Source organism: Myotis brandtii, unplaced genomic scaffold (assembly GCF_000412655.1).
Source record: "Myotis brandtii unplaced genomic scaffold, ASM41265v1 scaffold136, whole genome shotgun sequence".
In the NCBI taxonomy this organism is placed as follows: Eukaryota; Metazoa; Chordata; class Mammalia; order Chiroptera; family Vespertilionidae; genus Myotis; species Myotis brandtii.
Genome location: NW_005354829.1, coordinates 5788595 through 5802325, shown reverse-complemented (window position 1 = coordinate 5802325; position 13731 = coordinate 5788595). Strand labels below are relative to the sequence as shown.

General features: G+C 38.1%; 1 protein-coding gene across 1 annotated transcript in view; it reads left to right on the top strand.

Moving 5' to 3' along the window:
- TMEM144 (transmembrane protein 144) overlaps window positions 1–13731 on the top strand; it is a 36614-nt gene that overhangs the window by 13800 nt on the left and 9083 nt on the right. The window contains exons 5-10 of the mRNA XM_005860564.2: window positions 103–183; window positions 4203–4284; window positions 6178–6254; window positions 8132–8250; window positions 11228–11347; window positions 13423–13520. Of these exons, the coding sequence (XP_005860626.1) occupies window positions 103–183; window positions 4203–4284; window positions 6178–6254; window positions 8132–8250; window positions 11228–11347; window positions 13423–13520 (577 nt within the window). The remainder of the gene's footprint in view (window positions 1–102; window positions 184–4202; window positions 4285–6177; window positions 6255–8131; window positions 8251–11227; window positions 11348–13422; window positions 13521–13731) is intronic.

The window sequence follows — 13731 nt, the reverse complement described above, 5'->3', positions numbered from 1 at the left end:
TGGTTGGAATCCAGGAATCTGTCCCTGAGTCCATGCCCTTAATCACTATGATGAACACATTTTCAACAGCATTGAGGTTGATGTGACTTTTTCAATTTCCAGGTTTGGCTGGTTTGGAATGGATGCAGAAGAAGTCGCAAAACCACTGCTAAATTACTTGGGCGCTGGGCTATCAGTAGTCAGGTACACAGCTATTTCTAATGATTTATCTCTTCTTTTAAACATTTAGAGTACTTGTTAAAGATCCTGGCTTGTTGACATTTTTTAAACCCTCATTTTTTCATACATTGACATGCTTTCCCTCAGATTCTTCATTTACACAGACAGACTTGGCTTGAGAGGACAAAAAAATGCCAGCTCTGAGGCCAGGGGGCCAAGCCCTAGCTCTCAAAAGCCTTGAGACCCTGGGGAAGTCACTTGGCTTCTTTCAAGCTCACTCTCATTATCTGTAATATTTAAAAAACCATAATACATTGGTTCAAAATTAGAATTAAGTAGTACATTCAAGTAGTTTGCAAGCTAACAAATGCCATGTAAGTAAATGTTATGCTGGCTTCCTGAGGCCCCCAGAATAACCACTGATTCTCTCTTATTATTACTCACTTACTCTGTGCCACCCAGTTTCCACTTCCCTGTCATTTCACTCAACTCTTCTTAACCCAGTTAGGTAACCAACTCTATCACCTATGCAAACATACACCCATTGAAACACTTTTAGATGTGTCTGTGCCTAGTTGTACATTCTATATGAATGAGGATGAAAATGACTTGGAATCTCTATATGGCCGTGTTCAGTCAATAGAACTCTAACAGAAATTAGGTCACCTTACATGCAGTGCCCTTTCCTCTCTAGATGCCATTTATATTCCCTGTCAGTGCTTCACATAATGGATAGCCCTGCCTGGGAAGATTTTAGTGCTTTTTTTATTCTTCAGGGAAAGAATGCTATATTTCCCTTCCTCCTGCAATGATAGCTTTTCCACAGCCACACTCCAGAAACAATCTCTTTGTCATTGAAATGTTGCCTTAGAGAGTGGTTCCAGGCCAATTGGAGAAGAAATAACATAGATTCTTCTAAAATAGTGGATTCCTGACATTTTTGGTTGGAGGCAATTTTATGAATTCTGCATAATTCATACAGCTTTGAATAGCTCTCTCAAAAACAGTTTCTTTGCACCCAAAAATTGTAATGTTAGCATGCTTTCATTTTAATGGTAAATAAGGCCATTTATCCAGTCCATCAGGCATTCTTTTTCTCCATATTTCTTCTTTCTGTAGAAAGTGCACATTCTCTAAAATTACAAATTATTCATGTTCAACCACCTCTACCTGTGTGACATTGGAAAAATCACTTAGTTTCTCCAAAGCTTTGGTTTCTTCCTCTGGGGATAAATTTGTGATAATAATTGCACCAGCCTTGTAATATATTTTGAGAATTAGATGAAATAAAATATATTAAGTGGTTTGTATGGTAGTAGACACGTTGCTCTATGTATTGGGTAATTTTTATCGTAATAGTCATTTTTATTAACAACTTCCATGTTTATTTGCTGTTTCCCCTTTGGATATGTGTTGTCCGACTCTATGGTAAGCTAATCAGTGCACCCGGGGACTCATGTAGCTTGGTTTGAAGCTTGTCTGAGGCAGGAAAATGCGATGAGCTTTTTCTGTGGTGCTCCCTTCTGTGCTTCTTTACTGACAGGAATTTCTGGGACCTTTCATTTTATTATTTTAACTTAGTTAAATCAGTTTGAAGGGCATTCATTGAATAAGCTTAGAGTTTCATGGTCAGTATAAAAAAACTTGGAATAAGGTTACATTGGTTTAGGATGTTGCTTTTCTTTTTTTAAATTGAAATTATTGCTTCTCTTCTCCACACAATCCAGTTTTTAAAGGATTGGGTAGGTCATTTCTAGCCTTACATTTGTCCTATATCATATCTATGGTAAAAGTATCTGCCACAACCTTTGTGGCAGGGTTCAGGATCTGAAGGAGGGGCCAATGCACGAATGAAAATGCTATACAAAAAATATGAATTTAGAAGGCATGGGGGGCCAGGTGGAGACCTCTTTCGTGAAGAGGTACCCCCGAGACTCGGTCCTCTCTGCTTTTTATTCAGTTTTAGATACACATCTTGCCCTCTAGCAATGCATACAGGCATATCAAAGGTAAAGTTTGGTAAACAGTAAAAGGATTATCAGGTTAAGGAATTGCCTTGAGCCACCACTATCTCAACAATCAATGCTTAGCATCAGCCCTGCTAACGCCCAAGGTCCATCAGCCTTCCGTGTTCCTTGGTGCACTGACAGTATTGACAAGCAGTGACTTCCTGCAAGTATCAGTCAGTCTTTACAACCAGTAGTGCTGTTTAAGATATTTTAAACAGCAGAGGATTTCACACAGGGGATTGTTTACAAAGTGTTATAAGGCCCAATGGAGCTGGAGGAGGAAGGTGGTACCATCATACACCCAGAGCACACATCTGGCCAGCACTGCTGAACAGCTGCCTCTGCCCTGAGCGACCTACCGCTGCTGCTGAAATTTCTGGAGCCATCACCAAAACCAAATGGTGTCTCCCAACTTTTAATCTTGTGCATGTGCCTTCCATTGGCAAAACCTAGCTGTCAATACGGTTTGAGAAAATGTAGATTTCAGTCTTCTAAACCTCATATTTAGGAGAGAATCTATAAGGGTGGGAGTAGAGCTGACACCAAGAAACAGTGTCCAGCACATTCTCTTAAACATGTCTTAGTGAAGATCCAGGAGTCAGAGTTCATACAAAAGCAGATTTTCTTTTCAATTAAAATTAATGCTCTGGATTTCCCCGGGGTCTATTCTGTATTCTTTCCTCTTCTCACTTAATTGGTCTTCTCATGAGAGTTGTGTTGTGAGGAAACACAAATCTTTGTTTTTAGCCATTACCTTTTGAGGGCCACAGTCCTTACATCTATCTATAGACCAGGATAGACATCTCTACATAGCTGCCTCCCAGGCTTCTCCTTCTCAATTTGAAGTAAAATAAATTGTGCATGAGGACTCTGCTAATTCAGCACTCTACAAACACTAGACATTTAGTTCCTTTCTCTTTGCCTTCAGCATTTTCCAATCAGAATTACTTTTCTCATTTTACCCTTCCCTGCAACCTGGTTCCTCTTCCTGAATTCCCTCTTTTCATAAAAGGTATTAGCCACAATCTTTCAAAATCAAAACCTGTCATCTTAATTTTTTATTTTATTTTATGCACCACCCTTTATCTAATGTTATAAACGTCTGAATATTTCACAGGTTTTCCATTACTTTGGGTCCTTACTACCTACCCATCTATATACCTCACATTTAATTTCCCTAGTTCCATTCTTTCCTTTTGCCAGTTTGACTTGCTTATATGTACTATCAAATCTGGTCATCACTCTTCTATTTAAGAACCTCTTCAGTCTCCCCATTGGAGTCAGAATAAATTTGACTCCTTAATCTGGCATATCCTCCACAGTGTTAGCTTCAACCCTTCTTCCTAGTGCATCTTTCTCCCTGCATAGTTGTCCCTCAGTATCAGGGGGCATTGGTTTCAGGACCCCCTGCAGATATCAAAATCACAAATACTCAAGTCCCTTATATAGCACAACCCTCCCATATACTTTAAATAGTTTCTAGATTACACGTAATACCTAATACAATGTAAATGCTAGGTAAACTGTTCTTATACTTTATTGTTTAGATCAGGAGTGGACACACCTATGGCTTTGGTAGATGGCCTCACTCTCCTCCATGGGAGTTGCACAGTTCTGCACTCCCAATCAGGGTTACCTGTTTCCAACTGAGATGCTATTAAAATTTGGGGCGGGGGGGGGGTCAATATAATAGTAAAAAAATATTATTTCAAGGTATTTTTTATTTGTATTATTTTACCATGTAATTTCAGGGTTAAGCAGGAATGAAAACAAAGATGGAGCCATGAACTGAAACAAGAAAATCAAGAGAAAGATCTGATTTAGGGGGAAAGCCTATGTATGAGTTTAGCTTTTAACCTGTTGCAGTTAAGGACCATGAGAGACGCCAAAGAGAATGGAAGTCCTGGAGAAATGGCAGGACCACTGAAGGAGCAGTTTGGAAGTGATCATCATGCCATTAAAATTTTATTTAAGCTGTGTTTTACTTGAACCAGGGTTCAAGATAAATATCACTAAAAGTTATTTTCTTTACAGTACTTTCATATGTTTCTTCATCAAAAGTGAAATACCAAAGAACACATGTTCTATGGATACCACACCATTAATGACAGAGCATGTAAGTCTAGCCTGAGAGACGACTTTATTTGAAACATAAAATTAAGATAAAAGGAAAATGCATTGATTCGAAACAAAGATGAGAAGGTGGTGTTTTTCATGTTTTGTTTTGTTTTTCCAGTCAGGGCTATCTAAGATGTCTTATTTATTACAACTAAGTCTATGTAGCAATATTTCCCCAGGAAAGCTTCTCAGCAAACACATGAGCCTATTTATTTTTGTTAACAGTAGATTGCTACTAGAAGATGTATATATACTACACAAGCCCACATTTTGGGATGATTTAAGGATTTCTACACTAGGAGAACCCTGAGTATTGTAGAGAAATATGAAAGTTACTTTAGAAAGAAAGAGGAAGGAGGTTTTAAAGTAGGCTCAGGAAGCCCAGGGGGCATAGGTCAGAGGAAGCCAATGAAAGTGTGGGTGGAGGCATTCAAAAGTAGGAATTGGACTTTATTTTCATCCTATTTCTCTTTTCTGCCATATCTTATTCTACTCAAAGGCAAAGACAGGAAATATGCAAGGAGTGACTGTTTGACTTTGATGAACCTAAATTAACCTGGAATAGCAAATCTAGATTAAATAGGAGTAACCTTTAGAAGAGATATGACACAGCAGAAGTGCCAGGACTACTTATGCAAAAGTGATTTCCGGGTAACCCCTCATTGCTGTGAGCCCCGACTCTAGTCCTTCCTATTCCAAGATTCTCTTCTACAGGCAGTGCCTGGTGCACAGTAAGTGCCCCCTGGCTGCCCTCTGAGTCTGCCGTTTCACACCTGCACTGAGGTAGTGCCTCCCTGGAAGGTGCTGCCTCTACTCCTTACTTCAAAATCAGTCCTATCTTCTCTCTTTCTTCTTCTCTTATCAAAACTCTTATCAGCTAAGGTGACTGAAACCTCAGTTAAACTGACACTAAAGTTAAATAAAATTAGCTTAAGTGTAAAAGAAAAGAGATTTATTAATCCAGAAGCATCTCTAATCAGGGAAATGTTTTCAGGAGAATGGAGGAGCTGGGGGGTGAGAGAAGGTGTCTGGTATTCCTTGCCCACTTTAGGGATCCAGATTTGTCTCCTAACCAACCACCCTTCCAGCAAAGGAACAAAAATATAAAATAACATAAATGCAACTTGGTAATAGATACATAGTAGGCAAGATTTTTCTAGGCAAAATGGAAGGATACAAGTAAACCAAGTTTAAAGGTGCATAAACAGCATAATGGGTTAGTATGCAAGCACACACCATGAGCTCCTCAGTTATGGCCAAAGGAAAATGTGACTTAGCACATGGAAAAGAATGCAAATCTAGTTTCTTATCTCTTACAAAAGCAGGAGTATGACATCAAGAAACTTCAGCTAAGAGGCAGGGATGATTATAATAGTAGAAATTCTATGAATTTTCTCATAATTTTTTTCTGACTTAGAATATTAGCCTAATTTTGAAACATGGCTAGAAACGTCTTATTAACTAATTTCAGTATTAAAAATTTTTGAATAAAATGCCTATTGATCTAAGGCAGTCCATAGTAGAAGGATCTTTGAGTTTTCCTTGGTTTTAATTTAACAGATTACCAAAATATGCAAATGAAACAAGCAATAATCACTTTTGTTAATTTTGATAGGTGTCTCAAAATTGACCTATGTTAAAACTGTAAAAAAAAAAAAAAATTTACACGGACAACTTACCAATTACCCACCCACCAGTTCCAAATTAAAAGAGGATCAGAATCAGAAACATTTGAGTCTAGGAATATCCATAGAGTCAGAACACATAGTATAAAATGTTCATATTTTAAAGTATGTTTGAGTAGAGAAAAACACTGAAAATCTTTTTGTCACCAAAGTGATTATCAAGTGACTGCTGTTCTTGTTTTGGTTTCTGCCTATGCTTTTAATAGGTGACCAACAAAACTCAAGATCCCTGTCCTGGCTCCTCCTGGGTGGATAAACTTTCTCCAGTGCAGTCCCGAATGGTGTAAGAAGAGGGTCTCGTATTCTGTTTTCTATTTGATTAAAGCAAAGATGACCAGAGTGAAGTGGTAGTGGTCTGAGTTCAAGAAGAAAATGGTAACACGAGCTCTGACTTTTTTAGCTCCATGATGGAGAGACTCTCTTGTTCCCTGCTGAATTTTTAGATGCAGAGGGCCTTTGTCTCAGTGCTTCAAGGAAATCCTAAGCCGCTGCAGTATCCTTAGCCAAAAGGTAGCTGATAAAAAGCAATCTCGTTTTGCAAGACCTTTGTACCGAAAGTAAAAGAGGTCGTACAGGCCACAGCATGCGAACAGCAATCCCAGTTGAATTAGGCAACTCACTTCCCTAGTACTGCCTTGCTCAGGACGTGCACCTTCCACAGGAAGTCTCTCTACTGTTGTTAGGTTTGTAATCCCAAGATATTCCTTGTCAGATATAGGAGAATATTTGTTTCTGTATAAGTCCTACCTTCCTTCCCCAAATGACTTCATAAGAACTGAAAGACTTAGGCTCAACATCAGCCCCTATATTTTAGGGTTTTAGGGGCTGACAAAGAATTATGAAACTCTGTAATAGTATACTTGCTTGCATTTTACAACTGATGGCTGTTTTGTACTTTATGTGGTGACATCTTCTTTTGCCTCAAGAATATAAAGCATTTCTTCTGTGGGCATATACAATATCCTCTCAGTGAGAAAGAGGTAGTGTCTGGCGCATAGAAAATGCTCAGTAAACATTTGAATAAATAGAACAAATGAAAGCCATAAACAAGCTTTGGAAGAATTGAATACGTTGCTCTTTTGGTTTCAGAATAAAACAGATCTCTCAAACAAAATATTTTTTTTCACAAAGCATCTCCTTGATTAAGGAAATGTTTGTTCAGAAAAATATGTTTAGTTGTCTCACAATTAGCCAGACCTGGTCTATTAACCTGGTCTGTGTTGGGGACATGCCTCCAGGACTGTGAGGTCCAGGCTTCACCATGACATAGGATTTCTAATGTGAATAGAGATCAATGCTGAGTTGGCCCTCTGAGCTTCTACAATTTTATATTCCTTAAAGCTCTATTAAAATAGACTTCAAGAATTTCTTTTTAAGTTTGGAAAGGCTGGTTTTCGCCTAAAACTCTTTCCTGTTTCATGCCATTGTCCTTTTGTATTAAGTTAAAGGGATTCTTCAAAAATACTAGTCATCTACCCCCAAAATCATTGGGAACACTTGCTTCATGTAGATAGCAAGTCTGAGGAGTCAACATAACTCCAGGACTTAAAAAGAAACATTTCCTTCTTACAAAAAGCAATAGTTTTACGTTGACTATCTGGATTGTTCTATTAAATTAGCACTTCCTCTTGACCATGCCACCGTCAATAAGACACAGGCAAATTGGTGGGTCTCCATAGTTGTTTTGAACAAACCTGGGTTTAGTACTTAGTATGCCCTAGCCCCTGTGCTGGATATTATACAGTGGTTTTTGTGTGTGTGTGTTTTTTAAAGCAGAGGGCATAGTGTCAGCCCACAAATACTTCATAATTTAATTTGAGAGCCAAGTTTATTTATGGAGACTGTATAATATGATAGCAATCTTCTCAACTATGTAATGACAATTTATAATGATCATCCAAATATAATTTCTGTAAATCATGCATTTCCAGAATTAGACAGTGGGAGACCTAAGCTGCACTCTTAGTCCTGATGGCATTCTGACCCTGCAGGGTACTCCCTTGACTTCTGCCCAGTCATAGAGCTTGAGATAGATGGGCGATTTCTGCATAATTGCTTGTGATTTGCATTTTGAAGCATGCTTTAATTATGGATCCATTTGTGTGTTTGACAGAAATATTGCTTTCGACCAAGATTAATAGCAATTGTTTGTTTTTTAAGGGGCTGCAGTCTTGCAGTGATATCTGGAATACTCTATGGATCCACATTTGTGCCAATCATTTATATCAAGGACCACAGCAAAAGAAATGATAGTATATATGCAGGGGCAAGCCAGTATGGTAAGAGTAAAAAGTTATTTTACTTTATCAATAAACTTAATGCCTGATTTTCTACTTAAGAAAGGTAAAGGGATTAAGCAAAACAACAACAAAAAACCACAAAACTCATAAACACAGACAGCAGTATGGTGCTTACCAGAGGGAAAGGGGGTGGGGGGAGGCGGTGTGCAGAGGTAGAACAGGGTAAAGAGGGATAAATGGTGATGGAAGGAGGCTTGACTTGAGGTGGTGAACACACAATACAGTATTGATATGATGTATTATTCAACTGTACACCTGAAACCTATATAATTTTATTAAGCAATGTCACCCCAATAAATTTAATTAAAAAAATAATGTGATCTTAGTAAATACTGGTACATACATTTGATCTTACTTCTTCATTGCAAGTGGTGAATTAGGCACTAAAGATTAAAAGTAATAAAAGACTGTTTGAGTATTTTCATGTGATCTTTAAAATAAAAATATAATCAACTTTACGCTAGTCAGCATTCAGTTCCTTGGATCTTAACACATGGTTTCCAACTTTACACTAAGCTTTGGAGATTATTTTCTGTTAGATGATCTGTGAGAAAATATGTGTTCTCTTTCAAAACACACACACACACACACACACACACACACACACACACCCCTAAAATCCAGTACAAAGTACTTTAAAATCAAGTAATAATTTAAGTATAAGCTTCCTAAAGGTCATGGTAGAGCCTATTTAATCAGAGGATATTACTTTCTAAGCACAGAGTGGTACATTGAAAGGCCCAACATAATGCTCCCTAATAATCTGCTTGTAGTAATAGAATTAATTTCTTAGGCATAAATTTAACACTGCGTGCAATAGACTTGTGGAGGCTCAAAAGGAGATGAAAAGGTGTTGGAACATGGCTTACACCCACGAAGTGATAAAAAAAATGAGATCATGGGTAATAAAATTCTAAATGAGATGGTACAGAAAATTAATATGGTTGATGTTCAAATAAGGGAGAAGTTCGGAGGGCCAAGGTCATGGGGGAAAGACTGATGGAAAGGCTAGGATTTTAACTTTAGATGAGCAGATAGACTTTGAATAGGTACCATAGTTGCTTTGTCCCTTTTTATACTCAGCCCCATGAACAGTATTCAAACCTTTAACTTCTCCCTTTTCTTTTAGATTTTATACAAAAACTTCTCATATTTTTACTCTTTTCATTTTTGAAGGATAAAAACTATTAAAGATAGAATAACACATGGGATAAATTAAAAGAGAAAGAAAAACAAGAGTGAAAAAATCAAATGGGACCACAAATTAGTCTAAAAACTGTACTACACTTGTACACTTGAGAGAAATGAACCACAAGTCTGGCTCTAAGATTTCTTACAGCCACAGTGGAAATCAGATCAGTCCCACGATTTAGCGAACACTAGATATAAAACAACTAATTGTTCAGGAGTACAGTTGTCCTTGGTACTAGGACATAATAAACAATGTCCTTGGCAATTTCTTTTCATAAATAGTGCAGTCAGTTCTCGGGGATCTTTCTTATGACAACTCAAATACTAGTATAGCCTGAAAGGAACACAGCTTATTACAAAATAATTCTAGGAGGTGGGCATAATTTTTATTTCACTTACTTAACAAACACATAAGTAGTGCATGCTCTGCTAGGCACTGTTCTAAGCTCATTACAATAATAACTCATTTGTAGCAATGTTATTGGTTGAATTCCACTATAACAACATTACTGGTTGAACACTGTTAATTATTCTTTTTTAATATATTTTCCACTATAACAACATTACTGGTTGAACACTGTTAATTATTCTTTTTTTAAAATATATTTTTATTGATTTTATAGAGGAAGGGAGAGGGAGAGAGACAGAAACATCAATGATGAAAGAGAATCATTGATTGTCTGCCTCCTGCACAACCCACACTGGGGATCGAGCCCACAACCCCAGGCATGTGCCTTAACTGGAATCAAACCTGGGTCCCTTCAGTCCCCAGGCCGATGTTCTATCCACTGAGCCAAACCAGCTAGGGCCTGTTAATTATTCTTGTTTTATAATTGAAAAATTAAGACAGAAAGAGATTAGGTAATTTACTCAAGTCTCTAAGTTAGCAAGTAGTGGATTGAGGATTACCACCCAGCTGGCCTGTGCTTTTCATTGTTATGATATGCTGCCATTTGCGGTAGTGCATAGATGGGTGGGTGTGGTGTTCTTATGTGATCCAGAAGTAGCACTTAATATTTTTGAAGAATAGACAAACTCTTTGATCTTCAAACTTTCCTCCCTAAATATGACCATTTATCTTAAGTCAGAATTTTAGTTGAGAGAACCATTGAGTCCAATGTGGCCTTCCCAGCCGGGACCTGTAAGACACTCATCTTTATGGTCAAAGTACCATTCTCTTAAACAGTCAGTGGAGTTGGGGTTTCTCAGACCATCATGTGTTAAATCCCTCATGTAATTAGGTTTATAATAATCAAATGAATAAAACTCTCTTTGGGGTAACTTCCTAATATTCTTCTATATAGATGTCATCTGCAACAGCGATACTGGTCTCCAGATTGATCACTAGACCATATGCAATTAGCAGTCCCCCCAAATTTTTACACACCCCCCTCCCACTACAGCCTACTGGAAATTTGCTACAATTGCTGCAGCCATTAGAGAAATTAGGTCTGAATATTATTCTTTAAAAGGAGATATTAACATTGTATTCACATGGTGCTTCTTATTTAGCTTTCCAAAGATGATCATAAAAGCGAGCCTTTTAGATTTAATTATGGTAATTAACTTACTATTTACTATTTTCTGATTTTAAATATGTTAATTATAACTCTATATAAAGGGCATGCAGAAAACTAGGGTGATAAAATATAATTAATGGTGCCTTTATGTTTAAGATTCATTTTGGTAAGTTTGTTTTGTTTTAGAACTCTACATTTGATGTGACTGAAATGATACACTTGAGAGCTTTATAATCTATTTTCAGATTTAGACTATGTTTTTGCACACGCCAGTGGCATCTTTCTTACGAGTACCATCTACTTTCTGGCTTACTGTATAGCCATGAAAAATAATCCTAAACTATATCCTGAAGCAGTTTTGCCAGGTAAGAATATTTACTACAGAAAATCTTCTCACTCTGTAAAAATGTCATTCTTTACTCATCTATATATATAAAAGCCTAAGTGACCAGCTGACCGGCTGGTAGCTATGATATGCACTGACCACCAGGGGGCAGATGCTCAATGCAGGAGCAGAAACCACAGGCATGGAAACAGAACAGACTGATAAATCTCAGAAGAAAGAGGGGAGGGGGGGGCAGGAAGAGATTAAGCAAAGATCTTATATGCTTACTAGAGGCCTGATGCATGGATTCGTGCACCAGTGGGGTCGCTTGGCCTGGCCTGTGCCCTCTCACAATCTGAGGCCCCTTGGGGGATATCGGAGAGCCAGTTTCAGCTTGATCCCTGCAGGCCAGGCCGAGGGACCCCACCGGTTTACGAATCTGTGCACCAGGCCTCTAGTTTAACATAACATTATTTAATCATCTTATGGAAATCAAGACATTCTGTGTGTGTGTGTGTGTGTGTGTGTGTATGTGTGTGTGTGTGTTTTCATTCGCTTATTGCTTTAGCCCAGTTCACCACAAAATATGAAGGATTTATAAGCCATGAAACTGAATGTAAAATGCTAGTCATTATTATAGAACTTAAAATTTGAACAATGAATCTAAGATCATTTCCTATGTCAAAACATCTTGATCATCAGACTTTATTATTTCTTCTTTACTATCTAAGGATTCCTATTAAAAGTCAGAGTCCTATGACTTTGATTTTTAAAAGTACCAATGAATAGGAATCTGCAGTTACTTGGGAAAGCAAACATTTTTTCCTAAAAAGTAAGGAGAAATTGTTTGAGAGCTCAAAAAGAGTGTTAAATGCACATGCTTTTGGACGTAATCCATTAGGCATTGATGATAAAAAATATACATAAATAATTTCTCACTTATGATTTTTCTACAGTCAATTTGGAATAAAGGTCCACAAGTAAAATTTTTATAGAACAAAATAAAAGCATATGTCAGAGACTCATTTTTTTTTGAGTGCCTGATTGATTTAAGCCAAAGTATGCCACTATACCACTAGACCATTATAGAAAACTAGAGGTCCCAGTAAAATTTTTATAGAACAAAATAAAAGCATATGTCAGAGACTCATTTTTTTTTTGAGTGCCTGATTGATTTAAGCCAAAGTGTGCCACTATACCACTAGACCATTATGGAAAACTAGAGGCCCCGTGCATGAAATTTGTCCACTTGGGGGGAGGGGGGGTTGTCCCTCAGCCCAGCCTGCACCCTCTCACAGTCCAGGAGCCCTCAGGGGATATCTGGCCTAAGCTAGCAGTCATACATCCTTAGCACTGTCACAGAGGCGGGAGAGGCTCCCGCCACCACCGCTGCACTCGCCAGTGTGAGCCTGGCTTCTGGCTGAGCAGTGCTCCCCCTGTGGAAGCGCACTGACCACCAGGGGTCAGCTCCTGCATGAGCATTGGCCCCCTGGTGGTCAGTGCACATCATAGCAACTGGTCAACCAGTTGACTGTCTGCCCCCTGGGCACATCAGCACATCATAGAGAACAGTTGAGCTGCCTTAACATATCATTAGCATATTACACTTTGATTGGTTGAACAGACAACTGGACAACCGGACACTTAGCATATTAGGCTTTCATTATATAGGATGATAGAAGGCTTAGTTAAATTATCATGAAATTTTTAGCTGGTATTTTCATATAAATTCTAGGTTTTTTTCCTTAGCTACAAGCAACATTCAGAATTTCACACATATTGTTATGTTCATGGTTTAGAGTGAATGGTGATTGCAGAGCATGCTCAGATCCAGTGTCTTTCCCAAGCCCCTCTCCAATACCCAATCTTTACTCAGTTACTACTTTGGGTACTTTATTTCATGTCAATAAGTTGAGAGGATTGCTAATGGTACCCACAGCGGTCAAGAGCAATCACTTGGTTTCCAAAATGATCATAAAGCATACACAAGTTGGCCAACAGTGTGTATAGGACTGCATTGATATGTGTACTTTCATATTCCTGCTAACTCTAGAGCGTGAATTTTTCAGGAGGGGAACATGTCTTGTAAATGTGTGATGTTTGCGTGTGTTTCAGGATTTCTGTCGGGAATACTTTGGGCAATAGCCACCTGCTGCTGGTTCATCGCTAATCACTCTCTCAGCGCTGTGGTCAGTTTTCCCATCATCACTGCTGTGAGTAGCTGAACTGTTTCTCCACATTTCTGTTTTTCAAATGTAAATCTAATTTTTTTGAAGCATTCTTAGTGAATCACTAAGACTGTTATGGAGTTTGATTTTTTTAGGAGGACAATTCGTATAATAGAGATTCATGTACATTAGGGGTGGGGAACCTTTTTTCTGCCAAGGGCCATTTGGATATTTATAATTTCATTTAATGAGCCAA